The sequence below is a fragment of the Phoca vitulina genome, unplaced genomic scaffold (assembly GCF_004348235.1).
Source record: "Phoca vitulina isolate PV1807 unplaced genomic scaffold, GSC_HSeal_1.0 scaffold25, whole genome shotgun sequence".
In the NCBI taxonomy this organism is placed as follows: Eukaryota; Metazoa; Chordata; class Mammalia; order Carnivora; family Phocidae; genus Phoca; species Phoca vitulina.
The window spans coordinates 9,681,503-9,707,159 of NW_022589728.1; the positions used below are offsets into that span (position 1 = coordinate 9,681,503).

Sequence of the window (25,657 nt, forward strand, 5' to 3'; positions counted from 1 at the left end):
TTTATGTTTGTTTGAAATTATTCAAAATAAAAGTTAAAAAATGACAAAGAGAAGGAAAAAAACTCAATTCTTTTTAGAAATAATCAGAAAAAACATGGTTTTACTAAGAAGTGAATTTACAGTGCTACATCTCTAGAGGTCAGTATTGTGTAAGAGAATAAAGACAGCGTATCTCAGTAGATAGTACCAGAATAATTTTAGATAAGAATTAGTAATTTAGTATTTTAAAAATATATTTCATGTTACAGAATTTCAACAAATTCTGTCCTAACACGTACATGGACAAATTATTTCAAGCACTTTAAAAAAATTTGGTAGATGCTTAAATAAATGATTGATGGTGATGAGGTAATCATGAAAAGGTAAAATAACAGCTAACAGAATGTGTTTATTCTGAGGATATGCTAAAAAAAAAAGTCCAGTGGGTAATAAAAAGTGGTACTTTGCTACACACTTCAGACATTGTAACTTAGCTACAAATTCCCACTGCATGGATATATTACACTTACACATTTATACATTACTTTGTTAAAATACTATTTAAGTACCTGTTGCTTCTTAGAATTTCAAACTCAATGAATTACTTCTAATTAAGCCTGGTAAGAATTTTGATCAGTTTTGCTCTCCCGGCTGCCAACAATACTATCTAGCTCCCATTATAATCAAGTGTAGTTAAATTCTGGTAAGCATATAATACCTGATAGTCTGTACTCTGCCAACATCAATATACAGTCTGGATCTGAAAATAACAGTCCAAAAAGAGGACAAAAGCCAAACAAACCTTCGATCCCGGAACAGAAGGTCAACCCACACCTAATTAAGGACTTATTGATTCTTTTAGAATGTTTGCAGACTAGCAAGCACCTTTGTTCCAGCATACTGGGCAACTCAGCGGCATCACAGAACAACAGACATTTTCTTACAACTTACAGAAACCATTTTGGAACACAAGCTGTTCCTAAGTTAGAAACTTTTGGCTTTTTTATTTTAGAGGAGCTAACACTCTAGGGGGAGAGGATACATAGTCTTATGGAATAAAGTTGTTTCTTTTTAAATGGGCATTTTATGATCCTTATTCTCCCCACCCCTAAAAGGAACAGATGTGGAAATTAGGGCCCAAAGAATGTGAATCTCTGCCTACCCAGTATCAACTTCCTCTTCATTTTCTTTAAGATTCTAATTCTCTCTGCAGTATCAGGCTGTTTGCAGCTAAGGGGGCCATGTGACATTTGGCCAATGAGAGGGAGCAGAGGGCTTCAAGTTACTCTTTCCTAACACAAAGAATATCTGGGATAGATCTTTTGTCCCTCTTCTTTCCCCTTTCTTCCAGCCTGGAAGAGAGCCATGGAAACTGGAAGCACCCATCTTTGTAAGCATGAAAACAAAAAACTACCTTCTAAGACAAAAAAGCAAAAAGAGGAGTTAGGTGCTTAACAGTACCATAAACTGAAACCCCCTGCCCTCTGCCCATCTTATTAGGTGAGAAAAATAAAACCTGTATTTGTTTAACTACTGTAATCAGATTTATTTTGTATACAGATAAATGTAACCCTAACGGATATAGACAGGCAATCAGGAACCATGTCGAAGAATGAGTCAACTATACTTCAACTAAAAAAAAAGAAAAGAAAAAAAAGTGAGAGAGGACTTCAAAGACTTAAGCCCTATACTTAATCTTTATATGCCTGTTTTCTCTTTCTTTAATTGAAGGTCACTATAATTCCTCTTTTATAGTCTTTCCAGAGTTATTTTTTTTTTCCTAAAGATTTTATTTATTTATTTGACAGAACGAGAGAGCAGGAGAGCACTAGCAGTGGAAGTGGCAGAGGGAAAGGGAGAAGCAGACCCCCCGCCGAGTAGGCAGCCCAATGCGGGGCTCGATCCCAGAACCCTGGGATCATGGCCTGAGCCAAAGGCAGTCGCTTAACTGACTGAGCCACCCAGGCGCCCCTCCACAGTTATTTTGAAGCTGAAATGAATTTATGCCAATACATTTCATGAACTGTGAAAATACTAAACAAATGTGAGATATTAATAAGGAGTGGTTAGCTCTTGCTGTAACATTTTGAACTATGTTGCTTTCCTAAGAACTTTGCTAAGCCCCTTTTCTCATCTTTATAAAAAACAAAAATAACAACACTTATCTTTGTCTCACAGAGTTATCACAATGTTCAAATGAGATAACTTAGTTTACTGCAAATAGTTAACCACTATACAAATGTTGGGAACTGTGGAGTTATTATGAAAGTGGTATGATGTACTGATTTGCATAAAATTTCTGAGGTTGCTTCCTCCTCTAATTTAGCTGGATGACCTTGAGGAATGTATCAAACTTCTGAGGCTCATTTTCTCATCTGTAAGTGGGAATGTTAGTAAGTGTACCCATCCCTCATGTGTTATACTAAGTGTAGCAATACTGCTAGGTTAAGTTATGCTCCAATAACCACTTGTCCTCTTCTCCCTAACTGACAGAACCCCTGAACTGGGTGCTTGGATGGCCACTGAAAATAAACACTACATTTCTTAGCCTCCCCTGTGGCTGGGTTCAAGCTACATTTTGGTCAATGGGATGTGAGCTGAAGTGATGCGTGCAACTTATAGGTCAAACCCTTAGTGGAAAATGTCCTCCACGTCTCCCCTTTGATCCTCTTCAGTGGTGAAATGTGGTTGAAGCAGAGAGCCATCCTCAGTCATGCAGAAGGGGGCACCAAAATTTAGCACAGCGAAGCAACAAGAGAGAATACCCTGCATGCCTGGTCTGTTTGTATACAGGCTGTTAGAGAAGAGAGAAATCAGCTATTTTGTTCAACCTCTGGTATTTTGGTGCAATGTATTACAGCAGCCTAAATTAGTAGCCTAACCTATATCCTCACTTATTCAGTAAGGATTAAAGGAAACATGTGAAAGCAATCCACAAACCATAAATCAACTATATAATTAATTTTAAGGCACACTGTCTCAATAATGACTTAAATCTTTTACAGCTCATCAAATTGTCAACTGTAAAAACTATCTGAATTATGAAAAGACATAAAGTCAGATTAACACAAAACAGATTAGGTCTTGAAATGCAGAGCCAACACTCAAGTATATGTTCAGCCTATCTCAGAGGAGCTGGAATTTGGGATACAAAGTATTCTGCAAAGCAAATAAGTTTTAAGAGTAATCAAAACTTAACCTTGTCTCCACTTACGTCCACTTGACAGCCAGCCTTTTTATGCAGTGTCAGCCACACCACTGAGACACAGTGAGAAGGGTGGAGTAAACAACAGAGCTGTATGGATGCTGGGTGTATTCGTTTCCTAGGGCTGTCATGACAAATTACCATAAACACGGTGGCTTAGAAGGAGAGAAATTTATTTTCTCATAGTCTGGAGGCTCACACATTTCACAGTTTATGAATTGTACTGGCAGTCCAAAATCCAGATACTGGTATTGGTAGGGTTTATTCCTTCTGGAATCTCTAAGGGAGAATTTATTCCATGCCTCTCTTCTAGCTTCCAACAACTGCCAGCAATCTTTGGTGTTCCTTGGCTTATATGCATCACTCCAATCTGTGCCTCTACCATCCCATCCTCTTATCCTCTGTATGTCTCTGTAATCCCAGTTTCTTATAAGGATACTCTCATTGACTTAAGGACCTACCCTAATTCAGGATGATCTTATCCTGATAATTACCTTAATTACATCTGTAAAGACCTGATTTTCAAGTAAGGTCACATTCTGAAGTTGATTGTTATGAGTTTATAGTCCCCCAAAAGATATGATGAAGTCCTATTCCCCAGCATAGTAGAGTCTGACCTTATTTGGAAATGGGTTTATTGTAGATGTATTTAGCTAAATGAGGCTGTGGTGGAGTAGGGTGGGCTCTTTCTAATATGACTGGTGTCATATTTATAAGAAGAGAAGTGACACAGAGACATAGATACATAGGCAGAATGCCATGAGGTGCTGAAGGCAGAGACTGGAGTGATGTGTTCACAAACCAAGGAACACAACACACTGCTGTCAAACTATTAGAAATTATGAGAAAAACATGGAAGAATTCTCCCTTATAGGTTTCAGAGAGCACATGTCTCTGCCAAAACTTTGACTTTGGACTTCTAGCCTCCAAAACTGTGTTAGACTACATATCTGTTGTTTAAAGACATACAGTTTGTGGGTTTTCTCTTTCTGTTTTTATGGCAACCCTAGGAAGCTAATACAGGGGTGAACATGAATTTGAGGGGGGCATGATTTAACCCACAGCACCTTGCCATGAGGGCTGCTTTCAACGCTGGCACTGGCAAAATGGATCCTGTCACCATCAAGAACCTCATCATCTTAGAAAACAGTGGAACCAAAAGGCCATAATCCTTGCCCCGTGTTCTTGATGGGAATGACTAATTAAAAGTATGATGAGTCCCTTCAGACTGTCAGTGATACTTCTTACACCACTAACTCTTTCCCTCAACTTCTCCACCCGGACAACTCATGGCATCATTCTACACTTGTAACCACAGGCCACACTATCACTGCTATTCAGAAGACCATGGCTAGCCTCCCTGGCAAACTACAGCGTAATGGTTGTGGTGATGCCAAAATGTCATGCCAGTATCCGCTAGCACTGGCCAGGCTTTGCCGAGGTCATCCTGAGCTGCATGGGAAGCTCTCTGGCATGGTCTTCCACACTCCCAACTCCCAACGTGACGATCAAAGATCTGACTTGCCATCTGCACAAAACTAACAAACATGACTACATCAAGAAGGTGGGGTAGACAAGGGTCAAATGGAACTCTGAAGAGTGTCCAGGGCTACACTGGAGTTAGCCTGATTAGTAAGACTTTCACCATAACACCATCCGGTTTTGACGCTGAGGTTGCCAAGTTGCCACTGCCCTTAACCACCACAACATCAAGCTCATTTCCTGATGTGACAACAGATTTGGCTAAGGCCCCTTGATGGTGGATCTCAGAACCCACATAGAATCCAATGTGTAAGAGCCCTGGACCTTATCCCCAGCAACAGCACAAGAGAAACAGAGAGGAACTCAGCTGCTGGGAAGTCTGTGCCCAACTGTATTCCTCGACATTATCTCTCATTGTCAGTCGGTTTCTATCCTCTAAAGAAAGGTTAGAAAGCTCTGCTTCATCATATAGTATCATATCCAACAACAAAATCCTCACTGTATCCAATGAAAGAGTGAGGTATGCTAGGGGATTGACTTTAATAAATAGTGAGCTACAGCTGAGATTGTGACAGGACAGTAAGTACTATAGATGAATGATTTAATAACATTAACTCTTGAAAGCTCTAGTGCATTTCTTACCTGTATATTCAGAAAATGGCTTATGTATCACTCCTAGCACAGGTTTACCATTCACGGCCACACATACCATAGTAGTGACATACTTTCGAAGATCCTCTATGAAGAAAAGGAACACAAAAAACCAGTTAACAGAAATTATTAAAATAATTTAAAATTTTAGTTTTAAATTTGAAAATCAAGTCAAATACTTAGAATAGTCCCTGCACAAGGGATGCACTCACTAAATATTATCACTAGTATATGATCAGGCCAATTTTGGTTTAGGAAAAATTATTAAAAAAACCCTCAATATTCCCTATTTCTATTACCTACTTCTGCAAAATATTTTCTAATTTCAGTTACTATTAGACACCTTGTATCTTCCTCCTATTCTCCAAATAGTTACCTACTGACTGTTTATTACGGTCAAGTTCAGTGCTTAAGGACTAAAATACAAAGATGAAAAAGCAGAAGGCCCCACATTCAGAGAACTTACTATCTAGAAGGAGGGCACATAGATAAGCAATTAACTACCATATACACCAACAAAAGAGAGAAAAAGCAGGAATTGGTTATCTCTGGGTAAGAAACAAGGCATTAGAGAGGAGCTACAGAAATGAAATCTGAGCTAGGACTAGGTAAAAAAACAAACAAAAGAAAATGGAGATGAGGGCAGTAATTCTCTGTTTTCCTACTTAATTACCCCTGGGTGCCTAGGATTTACTATTCTGAATTCCAAAGATAGATGTATATGCAATAAAACCTAAATTCCCCAAATCACAAGTAAATATTGTATTCTGGCTATATAAATAAATACCTGAACTCACACCTCAATATATAACTCCATCTATAAACGAACACTTCAATAAATAGGTGTGTAATAGGAATGATTTTGCTGTGACTGCTAAAAATCTCCCTTCTCTGAAGGATCAGTGATACAGTGAATCGCTATCATCAATAGGAGTATGCCACAATATACTGGTTTTGGGGCTGGGGGTAAAGGTTGAAAATAACTGATCCAGTTCAAAGGTTTCATATCGCATTGCGTTAATCCAGTTGTCTGTCTTAAAATCTAATTGGAAAAGTTGTGTAAGATCGGTAAAGTATTTACCACCAAGTATATACTAACTGCCTTTGTTCTGGTTCTCCAATATATAATGGCAAGCTAAAGTTTGAGATCAATTTTAATGTAAAGTCACCTGTATATTCCTGTGTAGCATCAAGTGGATCGATCCAGACAGTAACACTTTCTGCTGGTACCTCTTTAGGGGTGGCTATTTCCTTCAGGATGTCCTCAGGAATCTTACGATCCCATAAGATAACCTCCTGATCAGCTGCATCCACATGTTCCTCAGTATTTATCTGCACCAAAAATAGATGACAGTTAAAAAATTTAGAAAGAAAAAAATGCCACCTGAGAAAACACAAAAGAGAAAAACATTTCAGACCAAATCACACAAACTGAAAGTAGGTAAATCAGTATTTTTATTTTGAAGGATTTCACTGTAAAATGGACACATATAAAAGAAATTCCAGCAACATCTTGTCTTCAAGTACTTTCCAATCCAATATTCAAGCTGTCTGTTGCCTAAGACAGAGAATCCAATTATAGAAAAATATAGAGAAACTAAGAAACAAACTATTTAAAGCTTAATGATACTTATAAAAAATAGTAGATCTAAAGTGTGAAAATAGACTGACAATATTATGGAACATTGAACTGAACACAATCAACTATAAGAGGAAAAGAAAAGGGACAATGGACTTAAAAGAAATATGCCTTAAAACAGAGAAATGATGAATGCTAAGAGACACAATATCCTAGAAAAGTAATCATCTAAAATATACCTTTGATCAATAGAAAAAAGAAACCTGGAAATAATGAAATAGATCATAAGCTAGTACATTATAAAATGTAAACAAAACTGAGATGGGTAATCCAAAAGGACAAAAAAAAGATCAGTCTTCTCTTCATTATAAACCAAAGGTATGTCACAGGATAAAATGCTGAAGTCAAATTTTCTATTTTTACTTACTAGGAAACAAAGTTAAAATATAAAATAAATCTGATTTATCCTAAGATATGTAAAGGTGTGGGTGAGTAGAAAACCACTGCTTTCAACAGTGAGCTTCTTAATGAATACTTAAAATACATTCTGGTTTATAAAACAATGATTTAAATTAATGTGTTAGAATTGTATTTACTTTTGTAAATAAAGGGCATACCAATGAGGCAAATCTAAGAACTGACTGTGTTTTAAGAATGAGGTTAATAACAGACTGTCAACCTTATTTAAATACTACCTTATCGAAAGACTCCCTCTATCAAATCATAACATACACATGCAAGAAAAAATGTCCCCAAGATGGGAATTTCATCCTATTAACATTTCAATGTTAGTAGGAAGTAGGAAGACTGGAGCAGGACAGGCTTTTGGGTGCTATGCTTTCTGACAAGCTCCCTTTCTTTTTTTTTTTTTAAAGATTTTATTTATTTTTCGTCCCGCATCAGGCTCCCTGCTCAGCAGGGAGTCTGCTTCTCCCTCTGACCCTCCCCCCTCTCATGTGCTCTCTCTCTCTCCTCTCATCCTCTCTCTCAAATAAATAAATAAAATCTTTAAAAAAAAAAAAAAGATTTTATTTATTTTTCAACAGAGAGAGAGACAGTGAGAGAGGGAACACAAGCAGGGGGAGTGGGAGAGGGAGAGGGAGAAGCAGGCTTCCCGCTGAGCAGGGAGCCCGATGTGGGACTGGGTCCCAGGACCCTGGGATCATGACCGAGCTGAAGGCAGACAGACAAGCTCCCTTTCCACAGCAGATCACTGTGTTTATACTGCATGTGATTCCATGCCCAGACCCCATACTAGAGTGTCAGAGTGATTATAACACTGACACCTATATAAGTAAAAAGTCACACACGGTGAAAACCCTACAAATACCAGCAATCTCTGGAAAGTGCCTTGACATATCCCAAATTGTCAGGGAGAAAGTTAAAAATAGTAATATTCCAGAAACATTAAGCCACTTAAATCAAAAAATATTTTTAATACGGTGTACAGTAAACATCCAATCCATCCATTCACTTATTCCTTTATCAATTCTGCAAATGTTTACTGATTGCCGGTTCCAGGGCCTGATGTATAATAGTGATCAATTTGAGACAAAAATCTCTGCCCTTGTGGAGCTTAGCAGAAATTCTAGAGAAGGAGATAAACAATAAACAAGATACATAAGTAAAATGTGATATGCTGAATAGTGACAACAAGGAGACATAGAATGTAGCAGGGAAGAAGTGTGCTGTAGGACAGAAGAAGGGTTATTCTTTAAGATAGGGTGCCTGGGATTATTCATACTAGCCAAAAATTATAAACTACCAAATGTCCATCAACAGATGAATGGATAGACAAAATGTGGTACATCCATACAATGAAATGTTAGTCAGCCAAAAAAAAAAAAAAGTACTACTCATACTATAGCACTGATGAACCCCCAAAATATGCTAAGTGAAATAAACAAACAAGACATCACATACTGGATGATTCCATTTATGTGAAATGTCTGTAACAGGCAAATCTATGGAGTCAGTTGATTAGTGGTTGCCTGGGGTAAGGGTGGGAACAGAGATTAGCAGTAATTGGGCACAGGTATATCATTAGGGTGATGAAAATGTTCTAAAACTGATTAATGACAAAAGTTGCACACCTTGGCAAATCTAAAAACTACTGAACTGGACATTTGCAATGGGCAAATTATAGGATATGCAAAATATGCTCCAAAAAAGTTGTTTCAAAGATAGGGCAGCTAAGGAAAAGGTGGTATTAGAATGACAATTTAAAGGAAGTGAGCCTAGCAGGCATCTATCTAAAGGCACCTTCCAGCCCATGGGAGTAAAAATGCAAAGGCCCTGAGGTGGGAGTGTGCCTGTTATATTCAGAGCAAGCAAGGAGGCCAGTAGGGCTAGAGTAGAGTAAGCCAAGAAGAAAGGAGCTGAGTAAACCAAGAAGAAAGGATGAGGTTTGACAATAATGGAAACCCGATGGTGAAGGACACTGCAGGCATGACACAGAGTAAGCTGCCCTCCATCATAACCTCTGTTAACAATGTGCAGAGTGTCCTAGCCATTGCAGAAAGCTAAAGGAGGGTGGCCTACGTAGGGAGGTACAGAGATAGAAAGGAAGAAGCGAAATCGTAACATGCAAATGGTGAAAATCCAAAAGAACTTGTAGATAAATTACAGAATAACACCAAAGTCTCTAGATATATAAGATCAATATTTAACAATCAATTGCACTTCTTATATACCAGAGACAAATACTAAAAGTATTTAACATAAAAATGGAAGCCACTTAAACAAAAGAAGTAAATTCTCCAGACATAAAACTACCCAAGATGTGCAAAAGCACTATGGAGAACATTAATCTGTATGAAAAACGTTAATGATTTAAAAATGATAAAGATGTTAATTCTCCTATCAGTAAATCTATAGATTTAATGAAAACTCCAATCAAAACCCCACAGATTTGTTTTTTAACCCCTTCTTAGAAAAAGAGCAAGCCATTTTGGTGAAAGAAAGGGAAAAAAAAAAAAAAAAGAAATATCATGGTGGGAGGACTTTCCTGACCAGATATCAAGACTTACTATTAACTTATTATGTTAGACTACTAAGACTGTGGCACCGGTGACATATTTGGCTCTTCCCCCCCAGCTTCACTGAGAAAACTATACATATATACATACATGTAAATATATGTGTAAAGTGTACAGTGTGATAATGTGATATATGTATATACTATAAAATGATTACCATAATCAAGGTAATTAATGCACCTATCACTTATTTACTTTTTTCTTTTGTGGTGAGAATGCTTAAGATCTACTCTTGAAGCAAATTTCAAGTATACGATACAGTATTATTAACCATAACCGTCTGACTGTATATTTGATGCTCAGAACTTATTCATCTTAGTCATAACTAAAAGTTTACACCCTTAGACCAACATCTCCTCTATTCCCTCATTCCCTAGACTTTGGCAATCACCACTTTAATCACTGTTTCTATGAGCTCAACATTTTTTTTTTTTAGATTCCACATATTAGTGATACCACACAATACTTTCTCTGTGTGGCTTACTTCACTTAGTATAATGCCCTCCAGGTTCAACCATGTTATCCCAAGTGGCAGGATTTCCTTCTTTTTAATGGCAGAATAACATTTCAGTGTGTGTGTGTGTGTATATACACATACACACATACATACATACATATATACCCTTTTTCTTTATCCATTCACCTACTGACAGACACTTAACTAATCATTTCCATATTTTTGCTATTGTGACTATTGCCACAATGAACATGGGAGTGCAAATATCTCCAGATACTAATTTCATTTAGATATATATCCAGAAGTAGGATTGCTGGATCATATGGTAGTTCTGTTTTTAATTTTTTGAGGAACCTCCATTCTGCTTTCCATAATGGCTATACTCATTTACATTCCCACCAATGGGGTAAAAGTTCTCTTTTCTCCACATGCTTGCCAACATTGACCTCTTGTCTAATAATAGCCATCCTAACAGGTGAAGTAATATCTCAGTTGTAGTTTAGATTTGTATTTCCCTGATGATTAGTGATGTTGAACACCTTTTCATATAACTGACAGTCATTTGTAGGTCTTCTTTGGAAAAATGTATATTCAGGTCCTTTGCCCATTTTTAATTGGATTACTTATTCTTTTGCTATTGAATTGAATGAATTCCTTATATAATTTAGATATTAGCCCATCAGATACATTGTTTACAAATATCTTCTGTCATTCCATAGTTGCCTTTTCCTTTAGTTGTTTCCTTTGCTGTGCAGCTTTCTAACTTGATCTTGTTTCACTTGTTTATTTTTGCTTTTTTTTTTTTTTAGAGGGTGGGGCAACAGAGAGGGAGAGAGAAAATCTTAAGAAAATCTTAAAATCTAGCATGGCGGGGCTCAATCTCACAACCCTGAGATCATGATCTGAGCCTAAATCAAGAGTCGGATGCTTTGACCAACTGAGACACCCAGGTGCCCCTATTTTTGCTTTTGATTTCTGTACTTTTAGTGTCTTTTCCAAAAAAATCATTGCTAAGACCAGTATCAAAGAGCTTTATGGTTTCAGGTGGTATGTTTAAATTTTTTGTGCATTTTGAGTTAGCTTCTGTTGAGAGGTGTAAGATAGGGATCCAGTTTTATTCTTTTGCATATAGATAACCAGTTTTCCCAGCACCTTTATTGAGGAACCTATCTTTTTCCTGTAGTATGTTCTTGATGCCTTGTCAAAGATTAGTTAAATGTGTATGTGTGGATTTATTTCTATATTCTATTCCTTTGGTCTATGTGTATGTTTTATGTCACTACAATACTCTTTTGATTACTATAGCTTTGTAATTAATTTTAAGTCAGGAAATGTGATGCCTCCAGCTTTGTCCTTCTTGATTAAAATTGCTTCAGCTTCTTGGGTCTTTTCTGGTTCCATGTGAATTTTGGATTATTTACTCTATTTCATTGAAAACTGCCATTGGAATTTTGATAGGGATTGCACTAAATGTGTAGATTGCTTTGAGCAGCATGGACAATTTAACAACACTAATTCTTCTAATCCAAGACATGCAACACCTTTCCATTTATTTGTGTCTTCTTAAATTACTTTTACCAGTGACTTAAGTTTTCAGCATACAGATCTTTCACCTCCTTAAATTTATTCTTAAGTATTTTATTGTTTTTGATCCTGGAATGATAAATTTGATAAATGGAATTTTCTTAATTCCTCTTTCAAATAGTTCATTGTTATTAATACACAGAAATGATATAATGATTTTTGTTTGTTGATTTTGTATCCTACAACTTTATAGGGTTATTATTATTAGTTCCAATAGTATTTTGTTAAAAATTTTAGTTTTCTATATGTAAAAATCATGTCCTCTGCACACAATTTTACTTCTTCCTTTCTGATTTGGATGCATTTTATTTCTTTTATTTACCTAACTGCTCCGGCTAGGACTTCCAGTACTATGTTGAATGGAAGTGCTAAGTGGACATCCTTGTCTTCCTGTTGTTAGAAGAAAAGCTTTTAGATTTTCATGAATGGGTATCATGTTAGCTGTGGGCTTGTGATATATGGCCTTTATTACATTGAGGTATATTTCTATACCTAATTTGTTGAGTTTTTTTATCCTGAAAAAATGTTGAATTTTGTCAAATGCTTTTTATATTTATATTGTTATATTGAGATAATCATGTGATTTTTATCTTTCATTCTGTTAATGTGGTATATCACACTGATCAATTTTCATATATGTAAACCATCCTTCAACCCAGGGATAAAGCCCACTTGATCATGGTGTTTGATCCTTTTAATGTCTATTGAATTCAGTTTGCTTGTATTCTCTTGAGGATTTTTGCATGTTATGTTCATGAGGAATAATGGGCCGTGATTTTCTTTTCTTGTAGTGCCCCTGCATAGCTTTGGTATTAGGGTAATGCTGGCTTCATAAAATGAGTTTGGAAGTATTCCATCCTCTTCAGTTTGGGGGAAGAATTTGAAAGGATTGGTATTAATTTTCCTTTAAATGTTTGGTAGACCAGTGAAGACATCTAGTTCTGGGATTTTCTTTACTGGGAAGTTGATTAATGATTCAATGTCCTTATAGGTTGGTTCAGGTATTCTATTTCTTCATGATTCAGTCTTAGTATGTTGTATGTTTCTAGGAACTGATCCATTTCTTCTAGGTTATCGAATTTGGCGGCCTATAATTATTCATAGTAGTCTCTCATGATCATTTGCATTTTGTAGTATCAGGTGTAATGCTTATGCTTTCATTTCTGAATTTATATATTTGAATCCTTTTATCTCTGACTAGCTAAAGCTTTGTCAATCTAATCTTTTAAAAAAAAACCAGCTCTTAGTTGGTATTTTCTATTGCTTTTCTAGTCTCTATTTCTGCTCTGACCTTTGTTACTTCCTTCCTTCTGCTAACTTTGAGCTTAGTTTGCTCTTTTACTAGTTCCTTAAGGTATAAATTAGCTCATTAGGTATAATGAAATCTTTCGTTTTTCTTAATGTAAGCATTTATCCTTATAAATTTCCCTTTTAGAACTGCTTTTGCTGCATCCCATAAGATTTGGTATGTTGTACTTCCATTTTTGTTAATTTTTAGAGAGAGAAAGAGAAAGGGGGAGGCAGAGAGAGAGAATCTTAAGTAGGCTCTGAGCTGAGTGCAGGACTCGATCTCACAACCTTGAGATCATGACGTGAGCCAAAATCAAGAGTTGGACACTTAACCAACTGAGCCACCCAGGTGCCCCTTTTTTATTAATTTCAAGATTTTTTTTTCATTTCCCTTTTGATTTCTTCTTGAACCCACTGGTTGTTCAAGGGTATATTGTTTAATTTTCATAGATTTATGCATCTTCCAGTTTTTGTCGTGTCATTGACTTCAGTTTTACACCACTGTGGTCAAAAAACACTTATGATTATGATTTTTTTTTTAAGATTTTATTTATTTGAGAGAGAGAGAGACCACAAGAGGGGGGTAGGGTCAGAGTGAGAAGCAGACTCCCCGCCAAGCAGGGAGCCTGATGCGGGACTCAATCCTGGGACTCCGGGATCATGACCTGAGCCGAAGGCAGTTGCTTAACCAACTAAGCCACCCAGGCGCCCTCTGATTATGATTTTAATCTTCAATTTGTTAGGACCTGTTTTCTGGCTTTACATGCTATCTACCCTGGAGAGTATTCCATATGAGCTTGAGAAGAATGTGTATTCTGCTACTGTTGGATGAAATGGTCTGTATATATCTGACAGTGCCTTTATCAATTTGAAGTGTAGTGCAAGTTCATTATTTCCTTATTGATGATCTGTCTAGATGATCTATCCATTGGTGAAAGTGAGGTATTGAAATCTTTACTATTATTGCATTGCTGTCTGTTTCTGTCCTCAGATCTATATTTGCCCAATATATTTAGTGCTCTGATGCTGGGTACATATGTATTTACAATTGTTATATCTTCTTGATAAACTGACCCTTTTATCATTACATAAATTCTTCTTTGTCCCTCGTTAAGAGTTTTTTACTCAAAGTCTATTTTGTCTGATAGCAGTATAGCTATCCTGTTCTCTTTGGGTTTCCATTTGCATGGAATATTTTTTTTCCATCCCTTCACTCTGATCCTATGTGTGTCTCTAATGTGTTTCTCTTGTAGCCAGCATGCAGTTGGGTCTTTTTTTTTAATCCATTCACCTGCTCTGTTTTTTGATTGGAGAATTTAGTTCATCTACATTTCAAATAATTATTGGTAAGTGTGGACTTACTAATGCCATCTTGTTAATTGCTTCCTCGTTTTTTGTAGCTTCTTTGTTCCTTTCTTACTCTCTAGCTGTCTTCCTTTGTGATTTGATGATTTTCCATGGTGGTATCCTTTGTTTGTCTATCAGAGGTTTTTGCCTTGTGGTTATCATGAGACTTACATAAAATACCTTATAGTTGTAACAGTCTATTTTAAGTTGATAACAACTTAACTTTGATTGCATATGAACTCTTCCCTCTTTCACTCCCTCCACAACATGTTTTTGATATAACGTATTTTTATATTCTATATCCATTAACAAATTTTTGTAGCTATAGTTTTAAAAAATACTCGTCTTTTAACTTTTATATTAGAGTTAAATGATTTACACACCACTATTACATTAGAATACTCTGAATTTCACTATATACTTACCAGTGAATTTTATACTTTGTTTTCACATTATTATTTAGCATCCTTTCATTTCAGCTTGAAGAACTCCCTTTAACATTTCTTGTAAGGCAGGTCTAGTGGTGATGCATTTATTTGTCTGGGAAAGTCTTTATCTATTTTGCATTTCTGAAGGAGAGTGCTACAAGGTAAAGTAAGTGTTCTTGGTTGGCAGGTTTTTTTTTTTCCTTCAGCACTCTGAATGTATCATCCTACTCTCTCCCGGCATATAGAGCTTCTGATGAAATACTTGCTGATAGCTTTATGGGGGTTCCCTTGTATCAGATGAGTTTCTTTTCTATTGCTTTCAAAATTCTGCCTTTGATTTTTGACAGTTTTATTATAATGTATCTCAATAAAGTCCTCTTTGAGTTGAATTTGTGGACCTATGAGCTTCACGTAGCTAGATGTTCCTATCTCTCCCCTGATTTGGGAAGTTTTCAGCCACCATTCCTTTAAATAAACTTTCTGCCCTTTTCTCTCTCTCTCCTTCTCTGGGACTCCCAAAATGTAAATAGTTATACTTGATGGTGCCCCATAATGCACACAGGCTTTCTTCACTTGTTTTATTTTCTTTTTTCTCTGTTGACTGGATGATTTCAAATGATCTGTTTCTGAGTTCGTGGATTCCTTCTTCTGCTTGATCAAGTCTTCTGCCGATTCTCTCTACTGCATTTTCATTTCTTGTATTCTTCAGCTCTAAAATTTCTAGTGGTTTTTTTTAACTTCTCTTTGTTGTTATCTCTCCTTTTGTTCATGTATTGTTTTCCTGATTTCTTTGAGTTGTCTACGTTCTCTTAAGCTCACTGAACTTCCTTAAAACAATTATTTTGAATTGACAATTTGTAGATCTCTATTTGGGGGCTGGGGGTCTAGTTACTAGGAAATTATGTTCCTTTGGCAATGTTGTATTTCCTTACTTTTTTTTGTATTCCTTGAAGTCTTGCATTGCTGCCTTCACATCTGAAGAAGGCGTTATCTCCTCTAGTCTTTACTGACTGGCTTTGGGAGAGAGCTATCTTACCTTGAGTCTGATGTGGGATTCTGAGGCTTTCTCTGACCTCTTCTTTGGATGTGCCTTCTACACACTTTTTGTTCCCTCCTGGAGGGCATTAAGATTATATGCTTTGTCTCAATCCCACAAAGCCAGGCCAGGCTTGTCTTCTCTAGCGTGGTACCCTGAAATACTCAAGTTTGTGAACCTTTTCCCAATTCCGCAGTTATGCTGGCTTTCTGCACTTGTTTGCCAGCCATTTGCAAAGGCTCAGTCTCACCGTCTACAGGAGCACACGCTAAAATCAGGCCAACGTGGGTGAGTGGGGTGGGTTTGGGCAAGGCATATAGAGTGTTGAGGGGGACTGTGAGCCAGTTGAGGGGATCTGAGGGTAAGGACTCCTCAGTGGCTCGTGGGCAGCCTTCCTGATGGGTATCTATGAAGAGATTCATAGCATCCCTTTGGAGTTCTGAGCCCTGGTTTATGTGCCCACAGCCTCTCCCAACCCCTCAGCCTTACAGATCACTTTAGTAATACAGGTGACAAGAGACAGAAGTGGATTCCTTGGGCAGTGTCCTGCTTGGCTGGGAAAGCCAGGTACTCACTCACACACTCCTGTGGGTGAAATTGCAGGCTGCACGGGTCTCTCCTGGCATTGACCTTGATGGAGGGGTGATGCAAGCAAAGTGAAAATGTCCCTCTTACTCTCATCAATGCATCTATTTTTAAGATTTAAAAAAAAAAAATTTATTTTTTTGGTCCCAATGGTATACTGGAACTTCTCTGCTGGACTCCCAGACTCCTACAAAGGAACTCTTGTCTGTGAATGAGTACCCAAATCAATGTCCTGTGAGGGTATGACAGTAGAGAACCCCTATTCTACCATCTTGCAGACATCAATTTAAAGTACTTTGGATTTAGGGCCCATGCACTTAATAATAAACAGTGCTAAGCTACATCAGATAAATGAATGTAAGAGTAACACCATGCAAACACCACAGAATAAACTTAAACAACAAATGTGACTACCAGAAACTACAAAGTAGTTTACAAACTACAAACCCCTGCAGTTTACAAAAATGGCAATGCCAAGTCTAGGAAGCAACTACTGTGCCTTATGATCAAAGATTTTTGCCTAAAGTTCAAGTCAGCTTCTCCATATCCTTTCAATGTAGTATGACCTAACAAATTATAGAACTGTATTTGAAAACATCTTTCCTGAGAGTCAGGTTAGTAAGAAACAAATGGAGCAAGAGAACAAAAACATCAGTACAATGTCCTCATCTACTTTTGCACAACTGCTATTTGTAACCTGCCACTATCATTACACACCTACAAATTGAATAAATCCTGTAAAGAGCCTTGAAAACAGCTGGTAAGATCAAGATCAGTAAGTCTATCTCAATTCTTTTCCACATTTCACCAGCCAGTAAGTCCTGGAAATTCTACCTCCCAATTCTAAATACATGAAATTATGTATACCAAGCAAATCTTGATTTAAACCACCATCTATCTCTCATTTGGATTTCTAAAATAGCCTTCGATCGCTCTGGTCTCCTATAATGGATTCACTGATTCATTCATTCATTCATTCATTCAACAACTATTAATGACCACATATTCTCAACTTTTTTGGGCACTAGGATAAAATAATGAACAAAATGGACAAAATCATTGCCTTTATGGAGCTTCCCTTTGCAACCCAGCAACATGCCATCTTCCTAAATCAGAGTATTGTCACTCTCTGCTTAAAACCTGCCAACGGTTTCTCATTACACAGAAATAAAATCCAGACGCCTTACCATCATCTACAAAGTGAGACCTGGATGATTTGGCCCCAGTACCCTTTCTCTTTTTGCATCCTTACTTCCTACACTCCAGACATGTTTTTTCTGGTCCCTTGGCCTCAGGGCCTTTGTACTTGTACTCTTCTGCTGTATACACTTTTCCCAAATCTCTTCATGCTGGCCTGCTTCTTATCATTCAGATCTCAGTTCAAATGACAGAGCCTTACAATGGCCTGCCCTGACTACCATGGCCAAAGCAGAAGCACCCACTCACTCTCCTGACATGGTTTTATTTTTCTTCTTCAAAACCCTTATCAGTATCTGAAATCAGTTTATTTGTTCACATGTGTACCATCTATTCTGATCCACCAGAACTTAAGTTTTATGAGTTCTAGGACACAATTTCCTTCACACTGTAGCCGCATCCCACTGCCTAAGCCAGTGTCTGGCCCAGTAGGTGTTGAATAAATACTTCTGCATTGACAACATTATTCTTTGCCAATGTACTTTCATTTCTTCCCCATAACCATTTCCGTTCAATCTACTCTCCCTCCCTCATTGCTACTGCCTATCTGTCTCAGTCCTCAACAGGGAACTGAAGAATAGGAAAGCAAGACTTCAAAACACAATTAATGCTATTCACATGAAAGTGCGGGTACTTTGGGGTTGAAGAGGCTTTTGGTTAATGCTTTAAGAAGGCACCAACTACTGCATTTCTCCGTAAATCATAAGATCATAAAGTTTTTAGATATAGTGCCTCGCACTGTGCCTATCACACAGCGAACATTCAATAACTATTTTCTAAACGGATGTCTTCTTCCACCTTTTTAGAAGCATTTTACTATCAATACCATCTTTCAAACATGTACCTATAATTAATTAAACATGTTCTAGTGTCTCACATCTTAAAAACACCAAAAAAAAAAAAAAAATCCATAGAAACTTGTCTTAGTCCCATATAAGACCCCAGCCAAGCTCCTTAGAAGTCCAATTTCTTAAAAGCTTTGTCTTTACTACCTCCATTGTCCCCTGTCCCATCTTTTTCAATTTTGCTCCCTTTCCACCAAGCCACCAAGCAAGCTCTCACAAAGTTCACCAATGACCATTCACCATACAGGACCATCATTAAGAGTATGTTCTGTCATTGCCAGCTCCTCAATTTATTGGGAATGTGACTTACCTAGACAAGCCACCTAATCTTTCTGAGCTGCTAGAAGTGGATGATAAATATATCTTCCTACTGGGTTCTCTGGATGAATTAATGAAATAGAATAGGTAAAACAAACAAGCTTAGCATAGTGCTTAACACAGAGTAAGCATTTAATAAAAACTGGCTGCTATTATTATTAAATGATTATTTTCTATTTTGTTACCCTTGGCCTTAGGCCCTTGATCTTCCCCTTTCACACTACATTCTTTCCATAAGCAATCCTGTCCACAATGGGTTTCAATTAATATCACAACAATAATGACTCACAAATTCATATTTCAAGTTCAGATGCCTCTTCAGAGCTTCAGACCCATATATTCAAATACCTCCTTAACATGCCCCCTTGGCCATATCAAAGACAACTCTAACTTCATAAGTCTAGTAAGATGGCACTCATGATCTGCCCCCTTGGACATGTCATCCCTCACTCTTCTTTATCTCCAGCAACACACCAATTGCGAAAGCCAGATACAGATATAGAATGGTATCCTCTGTAACATCCTTAGAAATTCTCTCATCTCTTTCGAATTCTATCTTCTCTACAAACATACCCCCAATTTAAAATGTATCATCGCTCTCTTGAAAAACCCTCCTAACTAGTTTACTCCCTCCAAACTATTCTCCAAGCATCAACCCTGAGGCCTTCTAATCATTCAAAATACTGCAGGTTAGGGCGCCTGGGTGGCTCAGTTGGTTAAGCAACTGCCTTCGGCTCAGGTCATGATCCTGGAGTCCCTGGATCGAGTCCCGCATCGGGCTCCCTGCTCGGCAGGGAGTCTGCTTCTCCCTCTGACCCTCCCCCCTCTCATGTGCTTGCTCTCTCTCATTCTCTCTCAAATAAATAAATAAAATCTTTAAAAAAAAAAAAAAACAAAATACTGCAGGTTAGTTAAAAGTACACTGTAGTCATACCTCCTATACTGCCTTAATACATAGAATTAAACAGACCTGAGATGATTCTAAGACCATGAAGTGAATCTCTCTGCAGGCCTAAAATTATTTTCTAGCTGTCTAAAGTTTGGTAAGTTATTTAGCCTCTCCAAGCCTCAATTTCTGTATCTGCAGAATGGAGGCAATGGTACTTGACTTCCTATATTGTTGTCAAGAATACATTAATAATGGGAATAAAAAGCTTAAAAGCTTAATTCAGTGCTTGCTACTTACTGAGAACTAAATAAATGTTAGCTAGTAAACCAAGCTGAGTATAACTTTCCCATTGCCTGAGTTCTGGTCCTCATCTCCTGCACAGCCTATTTTAACATACCCCTAACTGGTCTCACCCACCTCCAAATGCCCACAGCCCAAACAAAGCATACTGCAGGCTTCAAGAAAAGTCAGGTAAATCTGGTCTTCTTTAGTACTTTAGGATTAAACTAAAGATCAGGTCCAAACGTCTTTGAGTTTGGCATACCATCCAGCCCTGCTTACCTTCCTCATTTCTTCCAGTCATTTCCCCCAATGTGCATCAGATTCAGACCCATCAGGATACTTGAATTTATTATACTACCACCTCTATTGGGCCAGCTCCTTTCAACTTGGTTTTCTTCTATCTGCGATGCTTATGTCTGCACTAATTATCAAATTACCAGTTATCTAGATTTTAAAGAAGAGGAAACTGCAGCTCAAAGAAGTGAAATGACTGGCCAGGATCACATAGGTGGGTGACTTGCCAAGGCAAGTGTTCCTTTTTTTTTTTTTTTTTAATTTTATTTATTTATTTGAGAGAGAGAGGGAGGGAGGTAGAGCACAAGCACGCACAGGCAGGGGGAGCAGCAGGCAGAGGGAGAGGGAGAAGCAAGCTCCCCGCTGAGCAGGGAGCCCGACAAGGGGCTCGATCCCAGGACCCTCGGATCATGACCTGAGCCGAAAGCAGACCTTTAACTGACTGAGCCACCCAGGCGCCCCTCAAGATAAGTGTTCTCAGCACTATATTAGCACTTCTCAGACTTTTCCAATGAGCAGTCCTGTGGAGAGAAGAATTTAACTTCCATCCTAGAGGTCAAGGAAAGCATAGACCCAAGACTCCAACCAGCTTGGAATACCATGCTTTAACTTCAAATAAAATGAATCATTTTCAAAATCAAAAACTTTGAACAAGTAAAGCTGAGGACATAGAGCCTCTCACATTGAGAGTTCCGTGTTAAACTGAAACTATAAACCCAAATTTGTATGTTCTGTGGCTATAAATCACTCCAAAACCTATGGTCAGCCTTCATTTTCATCACTATTCAGAAGGATATAATTACAGACAATATCATACAAATGGCTGCAGTTACTATTACTTTCTTACAATAAAATCAAGCATAGAGTGTTTAGGAAGAAGAGAAAGACTGCCCTGAGGACTCTCCCAAAATCCCTAACATAAGAAAGGCTGAAGACTAAAGGAAATCCAGGGACAAACTTGGGAGTTTTCTTAGGATAACACTCACTTCTGCAGAGTAGGGCTTCTCAACCAGGGCACCAACTGAAAACTTAGGCTAGATCATTCTTTGTTATGGAGAGCTGTCCTGTGCATTGTGGGCTTTTTACGGTCTACCTACTAGATGCCAATAGCATTCCACCCCCAGTTGTGACAAGCAAAAATCTCCAGACTTTGCCAAATGTCTCCGAAGGGTAAAACCACTCCCACTTGAGTACTCCAGAGTGTACAGAGATATACATCTGGTATATCCTTGTACTGAGAAGTAAACATCAGGAGAGCTCAAGCCTCTGATTCTAGACAGGAAAATCGTGGGAGAAAATAAGAGACCTCTCCCTATTTGCACAGGGCACCAGGATAAAAGAAGGAAGTATTTGTGGTTTCTCAATGCTAATTTTCCATATGGAAGTCAACTGAGTGGGATTTGACTTAAATTCCTTAACAAAAAAATCCAGGTGAGGCTTCAAAAACAACCAGACATTTAAGACTGTATTCTGGGTGCTGCAGGACAAGAGGGAAGAAAAGAATCCAGGGCTGAGTTTCTACTTAGATGACAATATTTGACCTCTAGTCTAACAACATAGTGATAGAAGGAGGCAGCTCAACATGACACCACGCTACTTTGACACTGTATAAATGAACATAACCTCCTCTACTCCAGCAAAAGTCCAACACTAAAGATATACATGTGAACATTCAAACAATCACAAGAAAACAAGGAGTTATTTTACATAAAGGCAGAGCCTTCAACATCAGCAATTCTGAAAGCCTAGCTTTTATGTTTAATAAGATGCAGCTCACCACCCTTGGCAGCTATTCCCTTAGCATTTGTTAATAAGTGAGAAAACAAATGCAGAATCCTGTGGAGGTTACCCAAAGCAAAAGGTTTGGTAGGGGTGGGGTGGAGTTCACATGTGAATACACATGCACACACTTCCATGTTTTTGGTATTTAAGAATATTTTTGTTTTTACCCTTAAAAAAAAAATTCAACTCTGCTTGATATATTTTATTATTATTGCTTTTTAATCTTCTACAATTTTATGTTTTTCCCCAGGAAATTATACTATAAATTTGAAGTAGCCTCCTAAAGATCTAGCTAAAATGAAGAATTAGATAGTTCATGTAAACTATGGAGTGTCATGAGCCTCGGATTTCCCATCCGTAAACTGGCATAAATAAAATTTACTTCTTAAAGTTGCTGTGGTGATCAAATGAAGTCCTGTATGGCCATTATCTGGGTGCCTAAAAGACACTCAAGAAATGGTTACCGTTTCTACTGTTTTAACTATTCTCCATCAGCTTCTCTGAAACTCCTGTTTCTTCCACAAACTCTGAAAAGAACACGTGTTTTGGAGAAAGAAAATACTTTAGAAGCACATCTTAACATCTATGCAAACACAAGGTAAGTATTATTTGTGATGATAAAGTAGAGTAGGGCAAAAGAAAAATAAATGTTTGGTGTTTTGTTTGAGAATTCTCCTGTCAATTATACAGCTGATTGCCAGCAGCTCACCATATGAAGCCAATGTTCATTCCCCTGCAAAAAAAAAAAAAAATTTAAGGAAATAAAAAGTAAGAAAAAATGACAGAGGACAAAAGAGAACCAAAGCAATAATATGACAGACCGGAAGGAGGGTTACACAAGATAAATAAATTCTACAATGACAATATTCTCCTAACTCTTCCAATAACAACAGTAAAAGGTCAGATACCTTCCAAAGAAGCTGGGGTTTAGATTTCACTGTTTATCTAATTAACAGAATTCCACTGGAAACAATTTTTCTTCCCAGTAGCCAAAATCTACTGTCAGGTGAGTTAACACTATACACTCATAAAGTATTGCTACACTATGCTAAGCTCTTCCTCTGGAATTATAACATGTTTTTTTTTAAGTTTTATTCATTCAACAGCAGCTCCCCTAAAATGAATTTTAAAAGTATTAATAACAAATTCAAAATTCTGGATTTATCTAAGAAAATGTCAATTTCTTCCCCCAGAAACCTACCCAAATAAAAGGCAAAGGTTCTTCAATTCTCATTCTCTGGAGAAAATACCAGGTAGACGGCTGAAATGAAGTTGCTGGGAAATACACTTCCAAACACTTCTTTAAAGAGCCCCCAAAATACATGCCATTAAGAGATCATTCTACAGCTAAAGTAAATCATGAGCACACACCCCCCACACACACACACACAAATGCCCTGCCTATTAACAGCTCCACAACAAGACTTCCACAGTTCTTGGCCCTCAATTAGCTCCTGGTAGGTCTGGCAGAAAACGTGTATTCCATAGTCACAACCCTTCCAGCAATTACATCAAGGAGGGATAGAGGGCCATGGGGGCTCTAGTCCAACCCCTTCGTTTTAGAAAAGGGCCTGCAGTAAGGAATGAAGTTAACTTTCACAGCCTTTTGGTATCAAGACCCACCCAGAACCGAGAGCTCCAGCTCCCAGGTACAAGCACGAACACACAGCCCGGGAGGGGCCAGAAGGGCAAAGGCTCTGAGTCAGACTACCGGCAACCTCACCCATCACACCCGCCAGCTGTTTGTACGACCTTCAGCACCTAAACTTCGCCTCTCAATTTCCACATCTGCAAAATGGGAGTCAGGACCCCACGACCTGGGGCCGTCGGAAGAGTCAAGGCGCTGGGAACTCGCTCCGAGGCTCCCCCGCTCATCCGCTCCCAGCGCGCCCGGCGCTCGTGGCACCCACCTGCACGTTAGGGAAGGCGGTCTTGAGCAGGTAGAACATCTTGCGGTTGGACAGCACGTCCCCGCTGGTCATCTTGTCCTCGGCTCCCTCGCGCGTCTTCCCCTTGGACTTCTCGTGGAGGACGTTGCTCTCGCGGACGCGCCTCACTTCGTCGCCGCCGCGAACAGCGGCCAACACCGACACGGCCAGCATCTCGCGGAGGTCCACCGTGCCCCCATCGGCCGCGGCTGCGGGCCCCGCCGCCCCGCCGCCGCCTGGCTCGCCGCCGAGGCCGAAGAGGCTGAAGCGGCCGGCCAGAAAGCCCGAGTACAGGTGGTAGAGCACGCCGAGCCCCAGCAGGCAGAACACGGCCACCCCCAGCGGGGACAGGCGGATGCCCATAGGGGCCATGGCGCGGGAGGCCGGGGCTCGGGGCGCCGGCCCTCACAGGCCTCCCCGCGCCCGCCGCCGCCGCCGCCGCGCTCCCGGGCCGGGCGCCGCGCGTCCTACACCGGCGTCCGCTCGCCGGCGCCCGCTCGCCCCATTGCTCCCTCCCGGGAAAGGCCGAGCCGCGCCGAGAAGCCCACCGTCGCCGTGCCGCGCGCCCAACTGCCCCCGGCAGCGCGGTCCCAGCTTTTCAGCCGGCCAGCGGGTCTCACTTCCACGTTAGCCAACGGCTACGAGGTGAAAGGGGAGCGTGGGTGTGTATCCGGGTTACGCGAGGGGGGCGGGGCGGGGTGGGGCGATATAGGCTCCGCCCTCGGGGCGGGGTGACCCTGGGGACGGGGCGGCGGGCTGCGAGCCCGGGGAGCCGCCGGATTGCTCCTCCTCTTTTAGTCAGGATGGAGCAGTGTTTGGGTTTTTGAATCATTCTTGCTTGTGACGGGGCAATTTTCCATGCAGGGAAGGTGCTGAGTGCCTTGTGCAATTTTAAATTATATCTCTCTTCGAAAGAAGATGTATGGCTGACATAAGTTCTAGCCTTTATTTTAGTCTAGACGTCCCATCACTCTCAAATTATTGACGAACGGAGGAAATTACAAGCCATTTTCAGAGAGATCGGTATCCTTTTTTCTCCGGCGCTTGTGTAGGTAGACAGAGCCTGTAGCTTTAAATCGCTTCTCTGCCCTGGGAGAGGTGGGCAGTGAACGGTACTGGAGAATTTCACTTGGCTCTTTGGTGTATTGGTCTCTCTGTGGTTATCTAAATGTGCATGCATTTACATCTGTATGTTTATATAGATTTTTCCCTATACCTCCATCTGCCAGACTATAAACCATCCTTTATGCGACTGAAAAACATGGCTTGATTCTGGACTTTCATAATGAAAGAAAACGCTCGGAACTTCTCTCATTTCTTTTTTCTTTCTTTTTTTTTTTTTTAGGATACTTTACACGTACTTTACACGAAGAGGAAAGGTCTGCGAAAGCCCATTTGATATAAAGATTATCACAGGATGGTCAGTCAATCTAGAATACGTAACCTTTGAGTCAATATAGG

The 25,657-nt window shown here is 39.1% G+C and overlaps 1 protein-coding gene across 1 annotated transcript in view; it reads right to left on the minus strand.

Moving 5' to 3' along the window:
- BPNT2 (3'(2'), 5'-bisphosphate nucleotidase 2) overlaps positions 1 to 24,618 on the minus strand; it is a 37,328-nt gene extending 12,710 nt beyond the window's left edge. The window contains exons 1-3 of the mRNA XM_032421631.1: positions 24,179 to 24,618; positions 6,487 to 6,649; positions 5,309 to 5,404 (exon numbers count right to left, since the gene is read on the minus strand). Of these exons, the coding sequence (XP_032277522.1) occupies positions 5,309 to 5,404; positions 6,487 to 6,649; positions 24,179 to 24,568 (649 nt within the window). The 5' untranslated portion in view covers positions 24,569 to 24,618. The remainder of the gene's footprint in view (positions 1 to 5,308; positions 5,405 to 6,486; positions 6,650 to 24,178) is intronic.
- Positions 24,619 to 25,657: the final 1,039 nt, after the last annotated feature.